Source organism: Accipiter gentilis, chromosome 1 (assembly GCF_929443795.1).
Source record: "Accipiter gentilis chromosome 1, bAccGen1.1, whole genome shotgun sequence".
Taxonomy (NCBI): domain Eukaryota; kingdom Metazoa; phylum Chordata; class Aves; order Accipitriformes; family Accipitridae; genus Astur; species Astur gentilis.
This window is the reverse complement of record NC_064880.1, coordinates 52,879,608-52,894,093: the sequence shown is the minus strand read 5'-3', so window position 1 is coordinate 52,894,093 and position 14,486 is coordinate 52,879,608. Positions and strand designations below refer to the sequence as shown.

Sequence of the window (14,486 nt, the reverse complement as noted above, 5' to 3'; positions counted from 1 at the left end):
AACACCGGCCTGGGAGCCCACCACACACGGCCGACCACCACAGGCCGCCCTCCGGCCCCGGCCGCTGCGCTCCTTCCCAACCGCCTCACCCTCGGCCCCGAGCAATCGAGCACCGAACGACTATTGCCCCGCCTGTCTCTGTCTGCTCCCTCGATACGCTAGTTGTCGGTGGATCGGCTCGTTCGGCTTGGGGACGGGCGGGGCGGACGCTCGTAGCGCGGGTTGCGCCGAAGGGGACGGGAAGGCGGCTGCCGCCATTTTGCAGGAAGAGGTGAGAGGGGTGGCCGTTCCCCTGCCGCCGGGGCGGAGGGGGGGGGGGATCGGCCCCGCCGGTCCCGTCCCACCGGGCGGGGTGTAGGCCGCTCTCAGGCGGGCGGACAGCCGCGGGACCGGCCGGTAGCTGGGAGTCTAGTGCGTTCGCTTGTTTTCCAGGGCCAGCCGGGCCTGTCGGCGTGAGGGAGCCCACCGTCTGCAATGGCCACTGTGAGTAACGCAGACCCCCGCCTCCCCGGCCTCCCCGGACCCCTTCTCCGCCGGCTTGCGGTACGGGGGTGGCGGTTCACCCGCCCCTGCCCCTCTTCGCGATGAGAAGGCGAACCGGCGCCGTCGGAGGAGAGCTCTTCTGCCTGTTATGGGGGACGCTTGAGTGTTATTTCCCCTTCAAAGCGGTCTTAAAATCATCGGGCTTGTCGGGGAGTCGTTGGTAAAAATCTGAGTTACGCCAAGGTACATTTTTATGAGGAGGCGGTGGTATCGTCCTTCCGTCTTAAGTTTTGGAAGCCGTTTTCTGTGGCTATCGTGGGAATAAGGGAATTGAGGATTAAGTAGGATCTGTTTGGGTTTGTTTTTTTTTTTTTTTTCCTGTGTCATGCGTCAGGTTCACCAGGGTACTTTCAGACTGGAAGACAAAACATGCTTTATTGATTTAGTCGTGGCATGGGGACGTGAATAACTTACTGATGTCAGGGGTATTTTTTCACTTGTGTAATGCTAGGTATGTAAATATTTGCAGAAGCGAGCTCAGTCAAGGTATCTGTAATTAACGCTAACATCTCCATGTTAAGTGATCCTCATCTTAAGAAAAAATGCTGCTTTCTTGTAATTACGTGTCAGCTGTAATTGTTTACATTTCTTTTATCTATAATATAATCGTGCAAAAATTAATTTTAATAGTGCTTTTACTTAATAGAGGAAAAAACCATTCAAGTGGAATCAGTAGACTTTTGCTGTTGTTACAGGAACCTGTTAAACCTAGCGGTGTTTTAGAACTAGACAGCTTAAGGCCTTAACTGTAAATACTTGACATAAGTCAGAAAATCAAAAGTGCCTTTATGCATTTGAGTCTTCGTGACGCTGGTAAAACTTATTAAACTTTGTATGTTTATGTAGAGGTGGTGTATAAGAAACAGATGCTTACTGATTTACATCCTGATACTCTGAATAAGACTTTTTATCTTAAACATAAAAACAGTACCATTTTCTCATTTTTTTTTTTGAAGTAACCTTGTTGCATACATATGTAGCGTACATATGCATAAACTTTTATAGAATCACAAATACAGCACTTACAGAAAATCCCTTTATGTCAGTTTCTCAAAAGAATTTCTTTCTTTCCCTCACCTGGAAAATAAGGTTTTACAAAAGCATGCATGCTGTGGCAGGTGGGATTTACATTTTCCAGTAATGTGTGGTTTTGTGCAACTGCAGTCAAGAGTGTTAGTAGTTTTGGGCTAGAGTTAAATAGTCTTTAATTATACTTCTGGCTCTACGTTTTGAGTGTATGATTGGTTATTTTTCAGTTATGTATGTGTACCTGCATCATGAAAGTTGTCAATCTATTTTTAAAATATAAGAAAGAGATCAGACTTTTCAGTTTAATTAAATCACCCGGACGCTTCTTGTTTAAAAAAAACCAAAACACAAAAAGCACGAAAATACCCTCGGTAACAGTTGCTCATGTTACTACTTGAGAGACTGTCACTGGGCCTCAGAGTTAATCCTCACGGTGAGGAGCCATTAGCTCTTTGGAGCGCAGTTGTTGAGACCATTTGCGTGCTCAGGGAGATAGCATTGCATCATTTTCTGTTTACTGTGTGGCTGAATCAGTTTCTGATAGAATCATCTTCAGCACTTGGAAGTTATGTTGGCAGTACAACTCTGTGGCGTGAAGCAGATTTTCTGGAGACCGCAGAATTCATAAAGGCTTTATGGCTTACTGGCATTTTGACCACAATACTGATCTGTCTACAGTAATACTTGCTTGTAAATATGGGAATGTACTGAGTTTGCAAATCTAAATAATGCTGGCTGCACTAATTTAAGTTTTGCACGTGTTAAATGTTTATGGATCTTGAGAGCAAAAGAAAGAAGCTGAAATTACCATTCCTACCTGTTTTGATAATGTGTATCTCCCTGCGTAGTTCAGGGCTGTTGGAAAGTGTCCTTTGCTGGTGAAGAAATGTGTGTAAGCAGCTTCTAGATGAAAGCTACAAGAGGTATCTGGAGTCATACTATCTTTTGTCTTCTTCCAGGCTTTTAAGAAGTAGGAATATAGGCTGGCTAATGTGTTAACAGTATTTCTAGGTATTTCTGATAATCAATCCCATGATGGAATTGTGACAATCATGGAAACAGTGACATGCCTAGAAATAATCATGGAAACAATCCTCATCCATAACTTAGTTGAGGTTGTGGGGTTTCAGTGGTGCTATTTAAACTTTTCAGGGGTTTTTCCTCACATTAGAAGGCCTTTTAATAAGTGTTTTCAAGGCTTTTGCTTTAGTTGGAGTACTGTTACTAGTAAAATATAAAAGTAATAATAAAATACTTTTAAAACTTGATTTTACAGAAACACAGTTAATCATAGTCAAAATTGTAATTTAATTATCAAGCGAGGATTTCTTTTGCAATCCACAAAGCTGTACTTAAACTAGTATTTTTGCTAGCAGTATGTAATACTTATCTTGTTTTTTGTCTTCTCAGGTGCTCTGTAACAGAGCAAGATTGGTCACCTACCTACCAGGGTTTTATTCCTTAGTCAAAAGAGTTGTAAATCCCAAGGCTTTTTCTACAGCAGGTTCCTCTGGCTCGGATGAGCCTCATGTTGCTGCTGCACCTCCTGATTTATGTAAGAAAAAGCAAATTCATTTTCTTTGAGTTCGTGTGCTATCAGAACTTTGCACCCAATATAAATTTGGGAATTCTGAAGTGTGCTGTTTATGTCAGGGCCCTGACTTGTGCATCATGGTTACTTTGGTTATACATGATTGTGATCAAATACAGATATTTGTGTGGGAGAGGTTGGGGTTTTGTTTGGGGGGTTTTTTCCCTTTCTTTCTAGATGTGATGACTAAAGCAAGGCCTTGACTTTTGCAGGTCCGAGAACTGTATGGCCAGATGAAGTAATGGGTCCATTTGGTCCTCAGGATCAGAGATTCCAGTTGCCTGGTAATATTGGTTTTGACTGTCACTTAAATGGCACTGCTTCTCAGAAGAAAAGCCAAGGTTCAAAAAGCCTGCCTGATATATTAGCAGAGCCTTCAGCAAGTGAAAGGCATGAATTTGTAATGGCCCAATACATAAATGAATTTCAGGTAAGAACAGGCTTCTTCTATGTGAAACTGATATTTCTTGTTTAAGAGGAACATAACTAATGTCTCTTTCTCCTGAAAAAAAGATACCGTTGATTTTTTTAGATGGTTTTGAAAGATGAACTTCAGCTGGGGTGAGTGAGAGATTACATAGAATGTAGCTGAAGTTTTTTTCTTTTAGGAGAAAAATATTTCAGGGTGTGGGTTTTTTTGACTGTATGTCTAGACAGTGCTTAGTGAAATAGCATTTTAGAAGTGACTTAATTATATGGATATGAGAAAAGAAAACTTCGATTTCAAAATTTGCTGTTTACCAAGTCTCACCACCTTTTATTAAATGGAATTGGTAGTTTCCTCAGTATTTCATTTAATGTTTGGACAGTGTTTAGATCTGTCTGCTTAGTTCTGACAACCATTGAATTCACACAGGAGAAGCAGGTCAACGTACCTGAACCTCGGGTCTCACAGTGAGACTGCATTTTGGTGATGGGACAGCTTGCAGCAAGTCATATGCATTATTAACCACAAGCAGCTTGATAATTGCTAGTACAAGTGCAACATTTCAACAAATATTTAGTGCTACTAGCTACTGGCTCTACTTTCCAGGCTCTCTGAGTTTGTGGCACGCTCAGACTTTGGAAGTCAACTAGCAAATCTCCATTGTAAAAATGCTGTATAGTGTTTTTTGTAAACGTACCATTGTATTCTAAAGTGTTCAGAAAACATAAACTTCCGGTGAGCTCCCCAGATTCTGTTTTCAGCTTGTGTGGATCATACGGTCTGTTAAAAGCCCAGTAGAAAATTCTAGTTTTCTGTTTGTTTAGTGCAAACCAGGTGCGCTGAATGCAATGTCTGCTTTCTAGCAAGATTACTTATATAATAAAATGGCCGGTGCAGCTGCTGCTGTCCCAAATGGAAGGAAGAAACTGGAAAGCGCAGAGGCAGGTTTTGCGACTGGTATTCAGAAAGCAGTCAACAAGCTTCATGCTAGTGGTGTTTAGAAATCCGTGAACACCATTTAACTAGTGAAACTGCGAAACTACTCATCTTAGGAGAGGACCCAATTTTGAATGATGGGATCAGCTGAATACAGGAACCTCCCATAGGTTGCTGCAGCAAGCAGGGGAAAAGCTCATGCACCGGTCCTTGAACCAGTCAGAGAAGTGTCAAAAGTTCTCTGACCTCTGTGTACCTGAGATTCATGTATTAGTTCTATCTGAGCAGAATAAATGGGCCTACCAGCCTATCGATATCAGAAAGTGTAGTGATCTTTGGAAAATGGCTATGCTGTCTTGGTGATAGCATGCCTGGTAAGCATATGGACTATGTAAGTGATGTTTAGCTGGATAGTATGGGAGTAATAGACGAAATCACAATAAACTATGATTCTTAGTAAGAGAAGCCATCATATGGTTAGGAAGAAAAGAAGGGATTTACCAGCATAACGGCATGGCTTGTAGGGCTTAAAGTACCAACTGATCCATCCCAGTGACTTTGCAGGTACATGTTGAAACATGTATTGAAACTGCAGTAAACGGCAGTTGTTTGTCTATTGTTGTGTTTATTTTCTGATGGTTTTTTTTTCCTGTTCTTGATTGTTAACTTCTAGAACAAAGATGCTAGCCACACTGTGTTTGCAGTGTAATAGTTTTTTCTAGGGAGAACTTTCAGATACAAACAGGTGTTAGGTAGGACTTAATGTAAATTACGGCATAGTTAGACTTAGAATAACTGTATTAAGGCATTCAACACCTATTACATAATAATCGCTATCCCAGAGGAGGCAGCTGTTGTTACTACCTTCTTAAGGGCGTTTTAAGCTTAAATGTTAGATACCTAACTTACAGGTGCTCCATTTGTAACTTACCACAAGAATCTGCTTTGGGTTTTGTTGGGGTTTTTTAGAAACTGTAGAACTAAAAAACTGTGCAGAATTATATTGGAAGACTGTTCTGTTTTTCAAGCTACAACAGCTAAAGCTGAAAATACTGATAGTTCAGAGCTCTAGAACTGTTGTGTAACTTTAAAATAAAGTTTTATTCTTGCTCAGGTAATGTGTGTGTGTCTGAAATCTATCAATTGCTGTTATATTGTATACTTAAGGTTGTTGGTTAAGGCTTTGAGATAATTTCTGTATAGCTTTAAGTAATAGGTAATATCTGTATCTGTACCACTTTCAATTGAAAAAATTTAAGTCTCATTGCAAATCATCTTTCTGTGAAACCGCTTGAGCGTATCAGTAGTCACAAAAACATAGTCTGGTGTACAAAGTTATTCCTGTTATATATTAACAAATGAGAAAGTTACAATTTTTATTTTTCTCAGGGTGCTGATGTTCCACAGAAACAGCAAATAAATAACGCTGAAACTTACTTTGAAAATGCAAAGGTAGAATGTGCAGTACAAGCTTGTCCTGAACTGTTACGAAAAGGTATATTTTCAGTTTTATTGACAGCTGAGAAATATGTAAGTAAATACTCTGATATAATTGATGCCACAGATTGTGTAGTAGAAATAATCCAGAGTTAATATTTTACAAAAGAAAACTACATTCTATAAAATGAAAACTGAAACTTTGCTGTTGACTTAGTATTTCATGTAAAATTCAGTGCCATTTAAATTCAAGATCAGCTGGGGTGGGGAGTAACTTTCAGCTGCTTCTTTAGTGTCAGGTGGATTCTGGAGCTAATTCACTATCCAAAAACCAGTTTGTGACAAAATCAAATCTTTTGGCAGTGCTTCTTAGTAAAACAGCAAATTGAAGTTATGAAACTTCTGAAGGCGTTGGTCTTGTATCTTGTGTTTTATTCAAGAAGGAAATGATTGAAATTAAATTGGAATAAAACCTTCTCATTTTAAAAGTCATATACTGAAAGAGAGAAGAGACTGAAATCTGGCTGAAAACTTGGTCTAGATGCTGAAGAGAGCAGACTTTTCAGAGACTTAAGAAAGAATGAACCTTCGGACTTTTAATTCTGGGAAGTGCTTTTTTCTTCCCATACTGAAAACAGGGCTTCATGAAGCCTAATTGTGACTTCAGTGCTTCAAGTACACTCCTGTTTGTAGTCCAATAGATGATGTAGGGAGAGAATCAGAATGGGCTTGGACCTTTTCTGCTCCAGGGGAAGAACTGTCACAACTCATGCCGATAGTTTGCTACCGATACCAAGTCTGCTGTCATGTCCTAGGACATAGATCTGAGACATTTCTACTGAAAGATTTAATGTAAAAATCGGTGTGCATCATGCAATGTGGCTTAGCCAGTTCTCACATATGTGGAGAACTGTGGTGGTAGTCAATTAAAAAATACTGAAATATTACTGTACTTGGGTTTGTGTCTTTGCAAAGAAAGACACTTGTTTGCATGTTCTGAAATGTGCAGAGTAGTAGTGGGGCTTTTATCATCTTGCAGTTAAATAGGAGGTCTTGAAGGAGCAAACTCCACTCCCTAAGTTGCTTTTAATAGGACCTTACCAAGGTGCATTAGTTTCCACAAAAGCAACGTCAGCATTTCAGATCAGCATGCTGTTTGCTGGATCTAATATGAAAAACACACACCTATCTTGGATTTAAATGAAAGGAAGGCTCTGAAGTAGGGTTAATAATTCGTCTAAAACTGAAAAAAGTAAGTAAAATGTAAGAGCAAGCCATAACATGCCAGTTTCACTTTTTTTTAGACTTTGAGTCAATATTTCCAGAAGTGAATGCCAACTGTTTAACAGTGTTAACTGTCACCCAGAAGACTAAAAATGATATGACTGTATGGAGTCAAGAAGTGGAGGATGAGAGAGAAATGCTGTTAGAAAATGTAAGTAGCTGACAGTAGCATGAGCTTATTTTTGTTTGTTGATGAATCTTCTGTGAACTATGTCTGTATTTTGGTCCATTTCTAGCTCTGGTTGTAATAATACTCTGACTTTTTAGAGTTTTTTGAGCTAAGCCTGTGTTCTCTTACTGATAAAATGGAGAACTTTTTTCCAGCTTTGTAGCTTTTTGACTACTCTACATGTCTCAGAACTATTAAATTCTTTATAGTGCAGTGAGTCAAAAGTATGCTAAAATGTTTTAAAATGCTACAGTAAATTAATAAAGGTACTTGATTGTTGTCCTGTTGTGGTTAAAAGGCAGCAACTATTTTCTCACCTCATTTCAGCTTCAGTACAATGCATTTTGTAGGATTTCACTGCTGTCTTTGTTTTTCTGTGATGTAATTGAGATTCCAGTACAGAGTCTGTCGATGAGTGTGCATCCTTACTTGTAAAAAGTGGTTGCTCTGGTTTGTTGTTTGGGGTTTTTTTCATTCTGATAATGGATACAGTTAATGCTTTTAGCCTAGGTATCAGTTATATTTATTACATCTTAACCATCCTCTTGAACTTTGTCTTTCTGTTCTTTTGCCACTAGAGGTCACTCTGAAAGTTGCTTTATTTCACATTCTTCGGGATTTTTGGCTGTGTACTCCAGCAGGTGTCAGTGTTCACCACTGCTGGCACTCTTCTCAGCGCCTCAAAATACGTTTCTCTATATTATGTGTTACAATTTTTCTAAAACTAGGAAAAATCAACCTGTGGGATTTTCATCTGTCTAGTGAGGGTCGTATTTATGTTTGAGAATAACTTGGTAATGTCCATTTCAATCCTATAAATTGTAAATGTAGCCTGTATAAAGCAGTGTAAAGGTTACTACAAAAAAAGGAAGAAGCATTCTGAAGGATCGACATAAAGATTACACACAAATTAAAATTCCCTTCATTTTAGTGTGTTCTTCTCTTTGAATTATTTATGGTCTGTTGGTCTTTGGCATTGTAATCTGGTCTAATTATATGTTAATTGGCATCTTTCTTCCTTGTGCACCTCCCTGTCAAGTCTAATATAGTCATTGTAGGGGTGTTAGGATGTTAGATGTAACCTCCTGGCCTAAAGGTTACTAACAGCAAATTCACAAGTAAATGGTCTGTTTGTTTGCTTCATAGATGGTTAGCAGTAACCTTAAAAATACTAATTTAATGTGAGAGGCTTGTGCTGAAGTAATGAGGGTTATGTACAGCCAAATCTAAAAGTTTACAGTAGTGAATCTCAAGTGTTTATTAACCTCACTCCAAGTGATTGCTGAGGGGTTGTTACAACACTGGATCAAAAGATATCAGAAATGTAATGCCTAAAGTGCTGTCTTCAGATGGCTTTACTTACACTTGTGACTTAATTTACAGTTGAATCATAGTTAATCATCAGAGCCATCAAACCTCAAAATACAGGACAGGTTACTGTAAAGGATAAACTTCCCTTATTTTGGACCATTAAGGGTCTGAAGCTGAGTAACTATAATAATATTTCTATAAATTTGAAACCTTGAGCTGCTAAGGGCAGTAATTATAGAGAACAATCCAATTTTTATAACTGAAAGTAAATGAAGTATTTATTCAGAAGTTAGAAATATTTCTTTTTTATGAGATTAAGGAATTTCTTTCATGTTTCAAGGAAGCTATGTGAATTCTATTTGTGCTTTAGCTCAGTGTATTCAGCTGTTTAGATTTTTGCACTGGGACATGTTTTTCTCAGAGCGCATGGAGGGTTTTAGGACCATCACATATCTCGACTTCTGTGGGGTATTTTTGTCACTCACCTTTGCAGGTTTCTTCAGAAGTTTTTATGGGCCCCTGCTGGCCGTCATAACCGTTGGGTTGAAAACTGCTGGTCTAGGTGATTAAAAGCACATAACTGAGGTCTCCTGTTGTTGCTTATTTATCTGTGGAAAAAATGTGCTGTGTAATCTGTAGCTCGTGTAATTCTTCCATGGTCTGTGTTGTGATGTCAGGATACAGGAGCACAGCTTTGAATCTATCTGGTTGAATTTCCTTCTGTATCTGACAAACAGATAACTGCAACTCAACACCAAATTTAAAATAAAATAAAAAGCTTCAATTTCTCAAATTAGCTGATGTGAAAAGTTTGAAACAAAAAAAGTAAATTCTTTAAGCTGTCTCTTCAGAGGATGGAGATTTTTGATGACATATTACAGAACAGGGAGCTTCTTGGCAAGGTGCTTAATTGAAAAGACTGTTCTCAGGAACATCAGCTGGTGTCCTCCAGTGTAACTGAAACATGACCTACAATTTTGATTGTCAAATAGTGAGAGATTTTGAAATCATCGTTCATCCTGACCACCAATTCATTACAACAAGAGGATTGGTGTAGATTGTTGTAAAAGTCAAGTGCTTATGGAACTGCTTGCTGTCATGAAGCAAAACTAAAACGGTTCTTTAAAATCATTTGCAGTTAAGCATTTGTAGTGCAGGAAGAACTATGCAATGCTGTCCTCTTGGCTGAGATGAGACCTTACAGAAATACTATATTTTTCATGTATTTATAAAAATATATTTAATGCTACTTTTAGTGTCAAATTTGTGGAGTTCAGGTGAGAACTGTAAACATGTGGAAATAACACAGAAATACCTGAAGTAATGGTTGACTTCTTAAAGGGGATAACAGGTATGATTGCTATCTGCATGAATAATCAAAGCAATTATGTTATTACTTGTACAAGCTGTTAATCCATTATTGACTGGCCTAAGGAACACTTTTAAATCTCACATGATTGAAGTAGCCTAATTTATGCCATTAATTCTAATCCTCTTTAATATTATTAATATTTTTATTGAAAGTGTGCTGAATTTCTCATTATTTAGCAGAGGCCAAAAGAAATCTGTGCTTGTTCATTTTCAGAATATTTTATATGTGTTCCAATGTGTCTATATATATGCAACAAAAATCTTATTTGATATCCTTCTTTCCCTTTATGTTTTTTTAAGTTCGTTAATGGTGCCAAGGAAATCTGCTATGCAATTTGTTCTGAAGGCTATTGGGCTGACTTCATTGATCCATCCTCAGGACTGGCAGTAAGTTACATGCTGTGTGGAATTCGTAATGGGACACTACTATGTCCTAACTAGCAGTGGTATTTCTGTTCTGTATGGGTTAAATCCAGCTCTTTCATATGGCCCAAAAGCTGTTACCATGCGATAATTTCTTTCATAAATTAAGACAGGATAGTAACCCTCAGCCCGTCCCCATACTGTGTCAGCTGTCATTGCAGTTGGCACTTCGGAGAGCATTGTTCAGCAATGAAGTTGAATTCCAGATAACTGTAGAAGTTCTATGCCCAAGAGCTCTTGGTCACTGCACAATAGGCTGGTTATGCCTTCCAAAGGTGACTTGGTAGTCCTGACACCTATTTGTGTAGATGGATGTTTTTAAAAAATCTCTTTGCCTTAGTTAATTGTATCTTTGTTATGTAGAAGAAAATGAATAGCTTGTTTCTGTTAAACAGCGTTGGCATTCATTATCAGATTACGCCAGTTCTCTGGAAGAGCTGACAGTTTCTTACCAAGATATCTATGAAACAGTCTTAAAACTTACAAGAGAGAATTGGAAAGCTTCTGTCAAAGTATGAGTGCGTATATATTTTTGTCTGAGAGCTAGCTGTTTAAAGCCATATTATAGTTGAACATAATCATGGCAAAGCTCAGTTTAGTGAGTTTTTATTTTAAAAAGCTATAAAAGGCAGTGATTTGTCGTGTCAATAGAGGCAAATGGGTTCAAGAGGGGATGTTTGTAAGGTGACCAGGCAGTTGAAGGTGTATATGGTGCTTAAAAGCTTCCCAGAAATTCCATGCATTTAAGGAATAGTTACATATTGATGAAAGTAGGGTTCTGTCTTTGGGCTACAGTTCAGCAGTAACATCCTTTCCAATAACCCGTTCGTCAGAAGTAGGCTTTTGGTTAGAAGCTTCCACCTGAGACAAAGCAACTGAAATACCTGTCTCCAATTTATGCATGTTTTTGCTCTTCAAAGCATCTTTCTTTGCAGGGGGCTCATTGTAAAGGTACAAGTCTTATTTTTGCTATTTCACAGAAGGGTTCTATCCTTAATGCCTGTAGAAGTAGCAGAACCTTTTCAAAGCGCTTGAGCTTTTTTGTATGCATGATTGATTAGACATTGAAACACACTGATATGCCTTCAGCACTCTGTCGGTGGTGAAGAAAAATCTTTAAATATGGGGTATCATTATAACCAGAGGTACTCTGCTTAGTTTTCTGTGTAGATTTCATGAATAAAACTGTATATAAAATTGCCTCCAACAGATGTAACTGGTACTTCTGGGCTTAGGTTTTGTTTTACAAAGGGGTAGTTTTGACATTTTAAATGTTCTTGGAAATGTTCACGTGAAAAATTCTCTTTTTCCACCTAGTTTTTTGGACCTTACACAAACAACACTCTGTTTGAAACAGATGAACGCTACCGCCACTTGGGATTTTCCGTTGATGATCTTGGCTGCTGCAAAGTTATTCGTCATAACATCTGGGGTACTCATGTGGTTGTAGGAAGTATTTTCACTAACGCTGAACCTGACAGCCCTATCATGAGAAAACTAAGTGGAAACTAGCAGTCGTCAGAGTTTCACAAGTTCTTGTGACCTTTGGATTCTTTTACTTGATGATTCTCTCTAAGTATTGTCAGGAAATGCCACACTTTAAAGTATTCTTAGATAATAAAGTAGCTGTTATTTATTTTAGTCTTTGAATATGTGTTCACCACATGTGACTTGGAATATTAATTGACAACATTCAAAGAGATACCTTTATGTGCCATGTGAATTTTAAGCTGTGAGTTTCCTTCATCTTGAATGAATTTAAACATATATGTACATAGCTATCTGCATATCCCTTTTTTAATACTATTTTAAAAGCCACACTTCTGAACCATTTTGTCTTGCAGTGTCTGACAGATCTGTGCTCTTAGTATTAAAAATCCTGATGCCACTGAAGTTTCTAGGAATTTTGCCGCTTACTGGAATAAGTAAGTGGCAAAAAAAGCAGAATAAGAAACAAAATTGTTCTCCCAGAATATAGAACTTAATAAAAACTGCAGAAGTTAATGCTGGACTAATAACTCATTTGCTGTTCTAGCATGAAAATGATGAGATAAGCTTTCAGTGGTCTCTTAACTACAAGTAATACTTCAGTAGGGGAGTGCTCACTTGATTGCTACATCCAGAGACTCAGTAAAAAGTCTTAAATTATTCTATAATCAGTCATCTCTTCATTATTTTTTTTTCTTCATGTTGGTTGGGATTCTATTTTCTCAGTGTTAGCTAAATATATTTAATTAGTACAGTTGCTTTTGTAACTTTCTTAGGTCATTAAATATATTGTGGAAAAAAAATGGTAATAAGGCAATGCTTGGATGCCATCATTGTTTTCCTGTACTTGGATGCAATTTAGACTTGACTCTGTGGTATTTTGAAATACCTGTGCAAAGAGCAATTATAATCAATTATTGCAATTATGATCAATTATAAAAATATTTCAACAGGAAGGTTTCAGTAAACTAGTCAGTCTCTTCAGGCATCATAAAAACAATCGGGTCCATTGAAGCTACTGGAGGGAGAACAGTGAAGAAGATTCAAGGCACCTCAAATACCAAAAGTGTCAGCTGCCTCACTACAGAGACTAACAAACTAGATTTTAATCTCATCGCAGTCAGTTATCAGGGCCATTTGTTAATAAACCACTGCAGTAGCTGTGCCAATTCATGCAACAATGGGAATCCTTCAGTCTTGACGCCGTCAAAATGTAGCGCAACTTTTGTCTGGATAATGGCTGCACAAGATGATGATCTGAGAGGTTTAGCTTCCTGTCAGACAGCTAGGGATTTTAATCATTGTGTCTTTTTCCAATGTTAACTAACAATTATGGATTTAAAACTTGTTCTAGGTTTGTATACTACTTCTATTCCCTACTCAGGATCTAAGCCAGTTATCACCAAAGTCTTTTTATTGGCTTTAATGGGTTTAGAACCAGATCCTTTACCAAGTGCCTGTATCTGTCCTTGTTAATGATTGCTGCAAGCCTGTAACTTTGCTGGATCGTGGAGGTGGAAATGAGGAAGACTTTCCACTGGAGGAGTGCCGTCTGCTCTAAATTCACTCGCTAAGCCAGCAATTCAGAGGTTATCTTGCTCACCCAACATCATCGTCATCACTGTGAGCTCTAGCCTGCGCACATTCCAAGGTTGAAGTGTATGGCTGTTGAGGCAGGATTTGTTTATCATTTGTCATGGAATTTGTGCTATATTTCCAGAGCCCAAGTTCTTTGACCTCTGCTCTACTGTCCAAGAAAGTTGTATTACTTTCAAGTCTTTTATTGATAATTTTTTTTCTCATTCTCATCAAGAGGATTAAAAAAGCTTGAGAAGCTGCAATGTGTCTTGTCTGTTTGCAAAATACAATCATTTTTCAGAACACAAATTAGCTCATTTGATAAAGGAGGGGTTAGTGTCTCGCTGGACAGTAGATTACACTTGTGGAGACCTTTGTTGGATAAATATTAGAAAAACAAATTCTGTGCAGTGGTTCACATTTTAACTACCTTGAAGACTCTTGATGCTATCTTTTCTTCAGATGACTTTGCTATACGTGCCTTTCTATGTTTTAGAAAGGGTGGGCGCTGTCAGGCAGCTATCCAGCCTAAACTTGGGCTGCTAGTTCTCGAGTTGATGTTCTTTAAAGCTCCATCCTGTAAAGGGCTTTTACAGTGGCTTTTCAAATGGGTTCAACCTGAGCCAAAAATCTCACTGAAAATAGTGGGAGTTTTGCCTTGACTTCACTAATACTAATGTTTCATGCCAGAATTTGAGGGGGAGGTATGATTTCCTGCTATTTTTCTAAATAAAATTTTCTTGTACATATTCATTCTCAAAAGAGGCTAGAACTGTTCCAGTTCTATTTCCCTCACATCAGAAGAGCTATACTGTGTATTAAATAACTTGCTACTATGAAATAGAAGTTCTTGAATACAGTGTAACTGTACTTCTGATAATAAAAAACAAAACAACTTT

At 38.3% G+C, this 14,486-nt stretch overlaps 1 protein-coding gene across 2 annotated transcripts; it reads left to right on the top strand.

The window, feature by feature from the left end:
- Nucleotides 1–210: 210 nt before the first annotated feature.
- Nucleotides 211–14,486, top strand: MMADHC (metabolism of cobalamin associated D). Of its 2 annotated transcripts, XM_049802725.1 has the most exons (8): nt 211–271; nt 433–483; nt 2,983–3,127; nt 3,376–3,593; nt 5,916–6,021; nt 7,268–7,398; nt 10,399–10,485; nt 11,839–14,486. In XM_049802725.1, the coding sequence occupies exons 2-8, from the start codon at nt 475–477 to the stop codon at nt 12,031–12,033; spliced, it is 891 nt and encodes a 296-aa protein (XP_049658682.1). In that variant the 5' UTR covers nt 211–271; nt 433–474; the 3' UTR covers nt 12,034–14,486. The 2 variants fall into 2 exon arrangements, with proteins under 2 accessions (XP_049658682.1, XP_049658674.1); XM_049802717.1 differs by lacking the exon at nt 211–271 and having other exon boundaries at nt 278–483.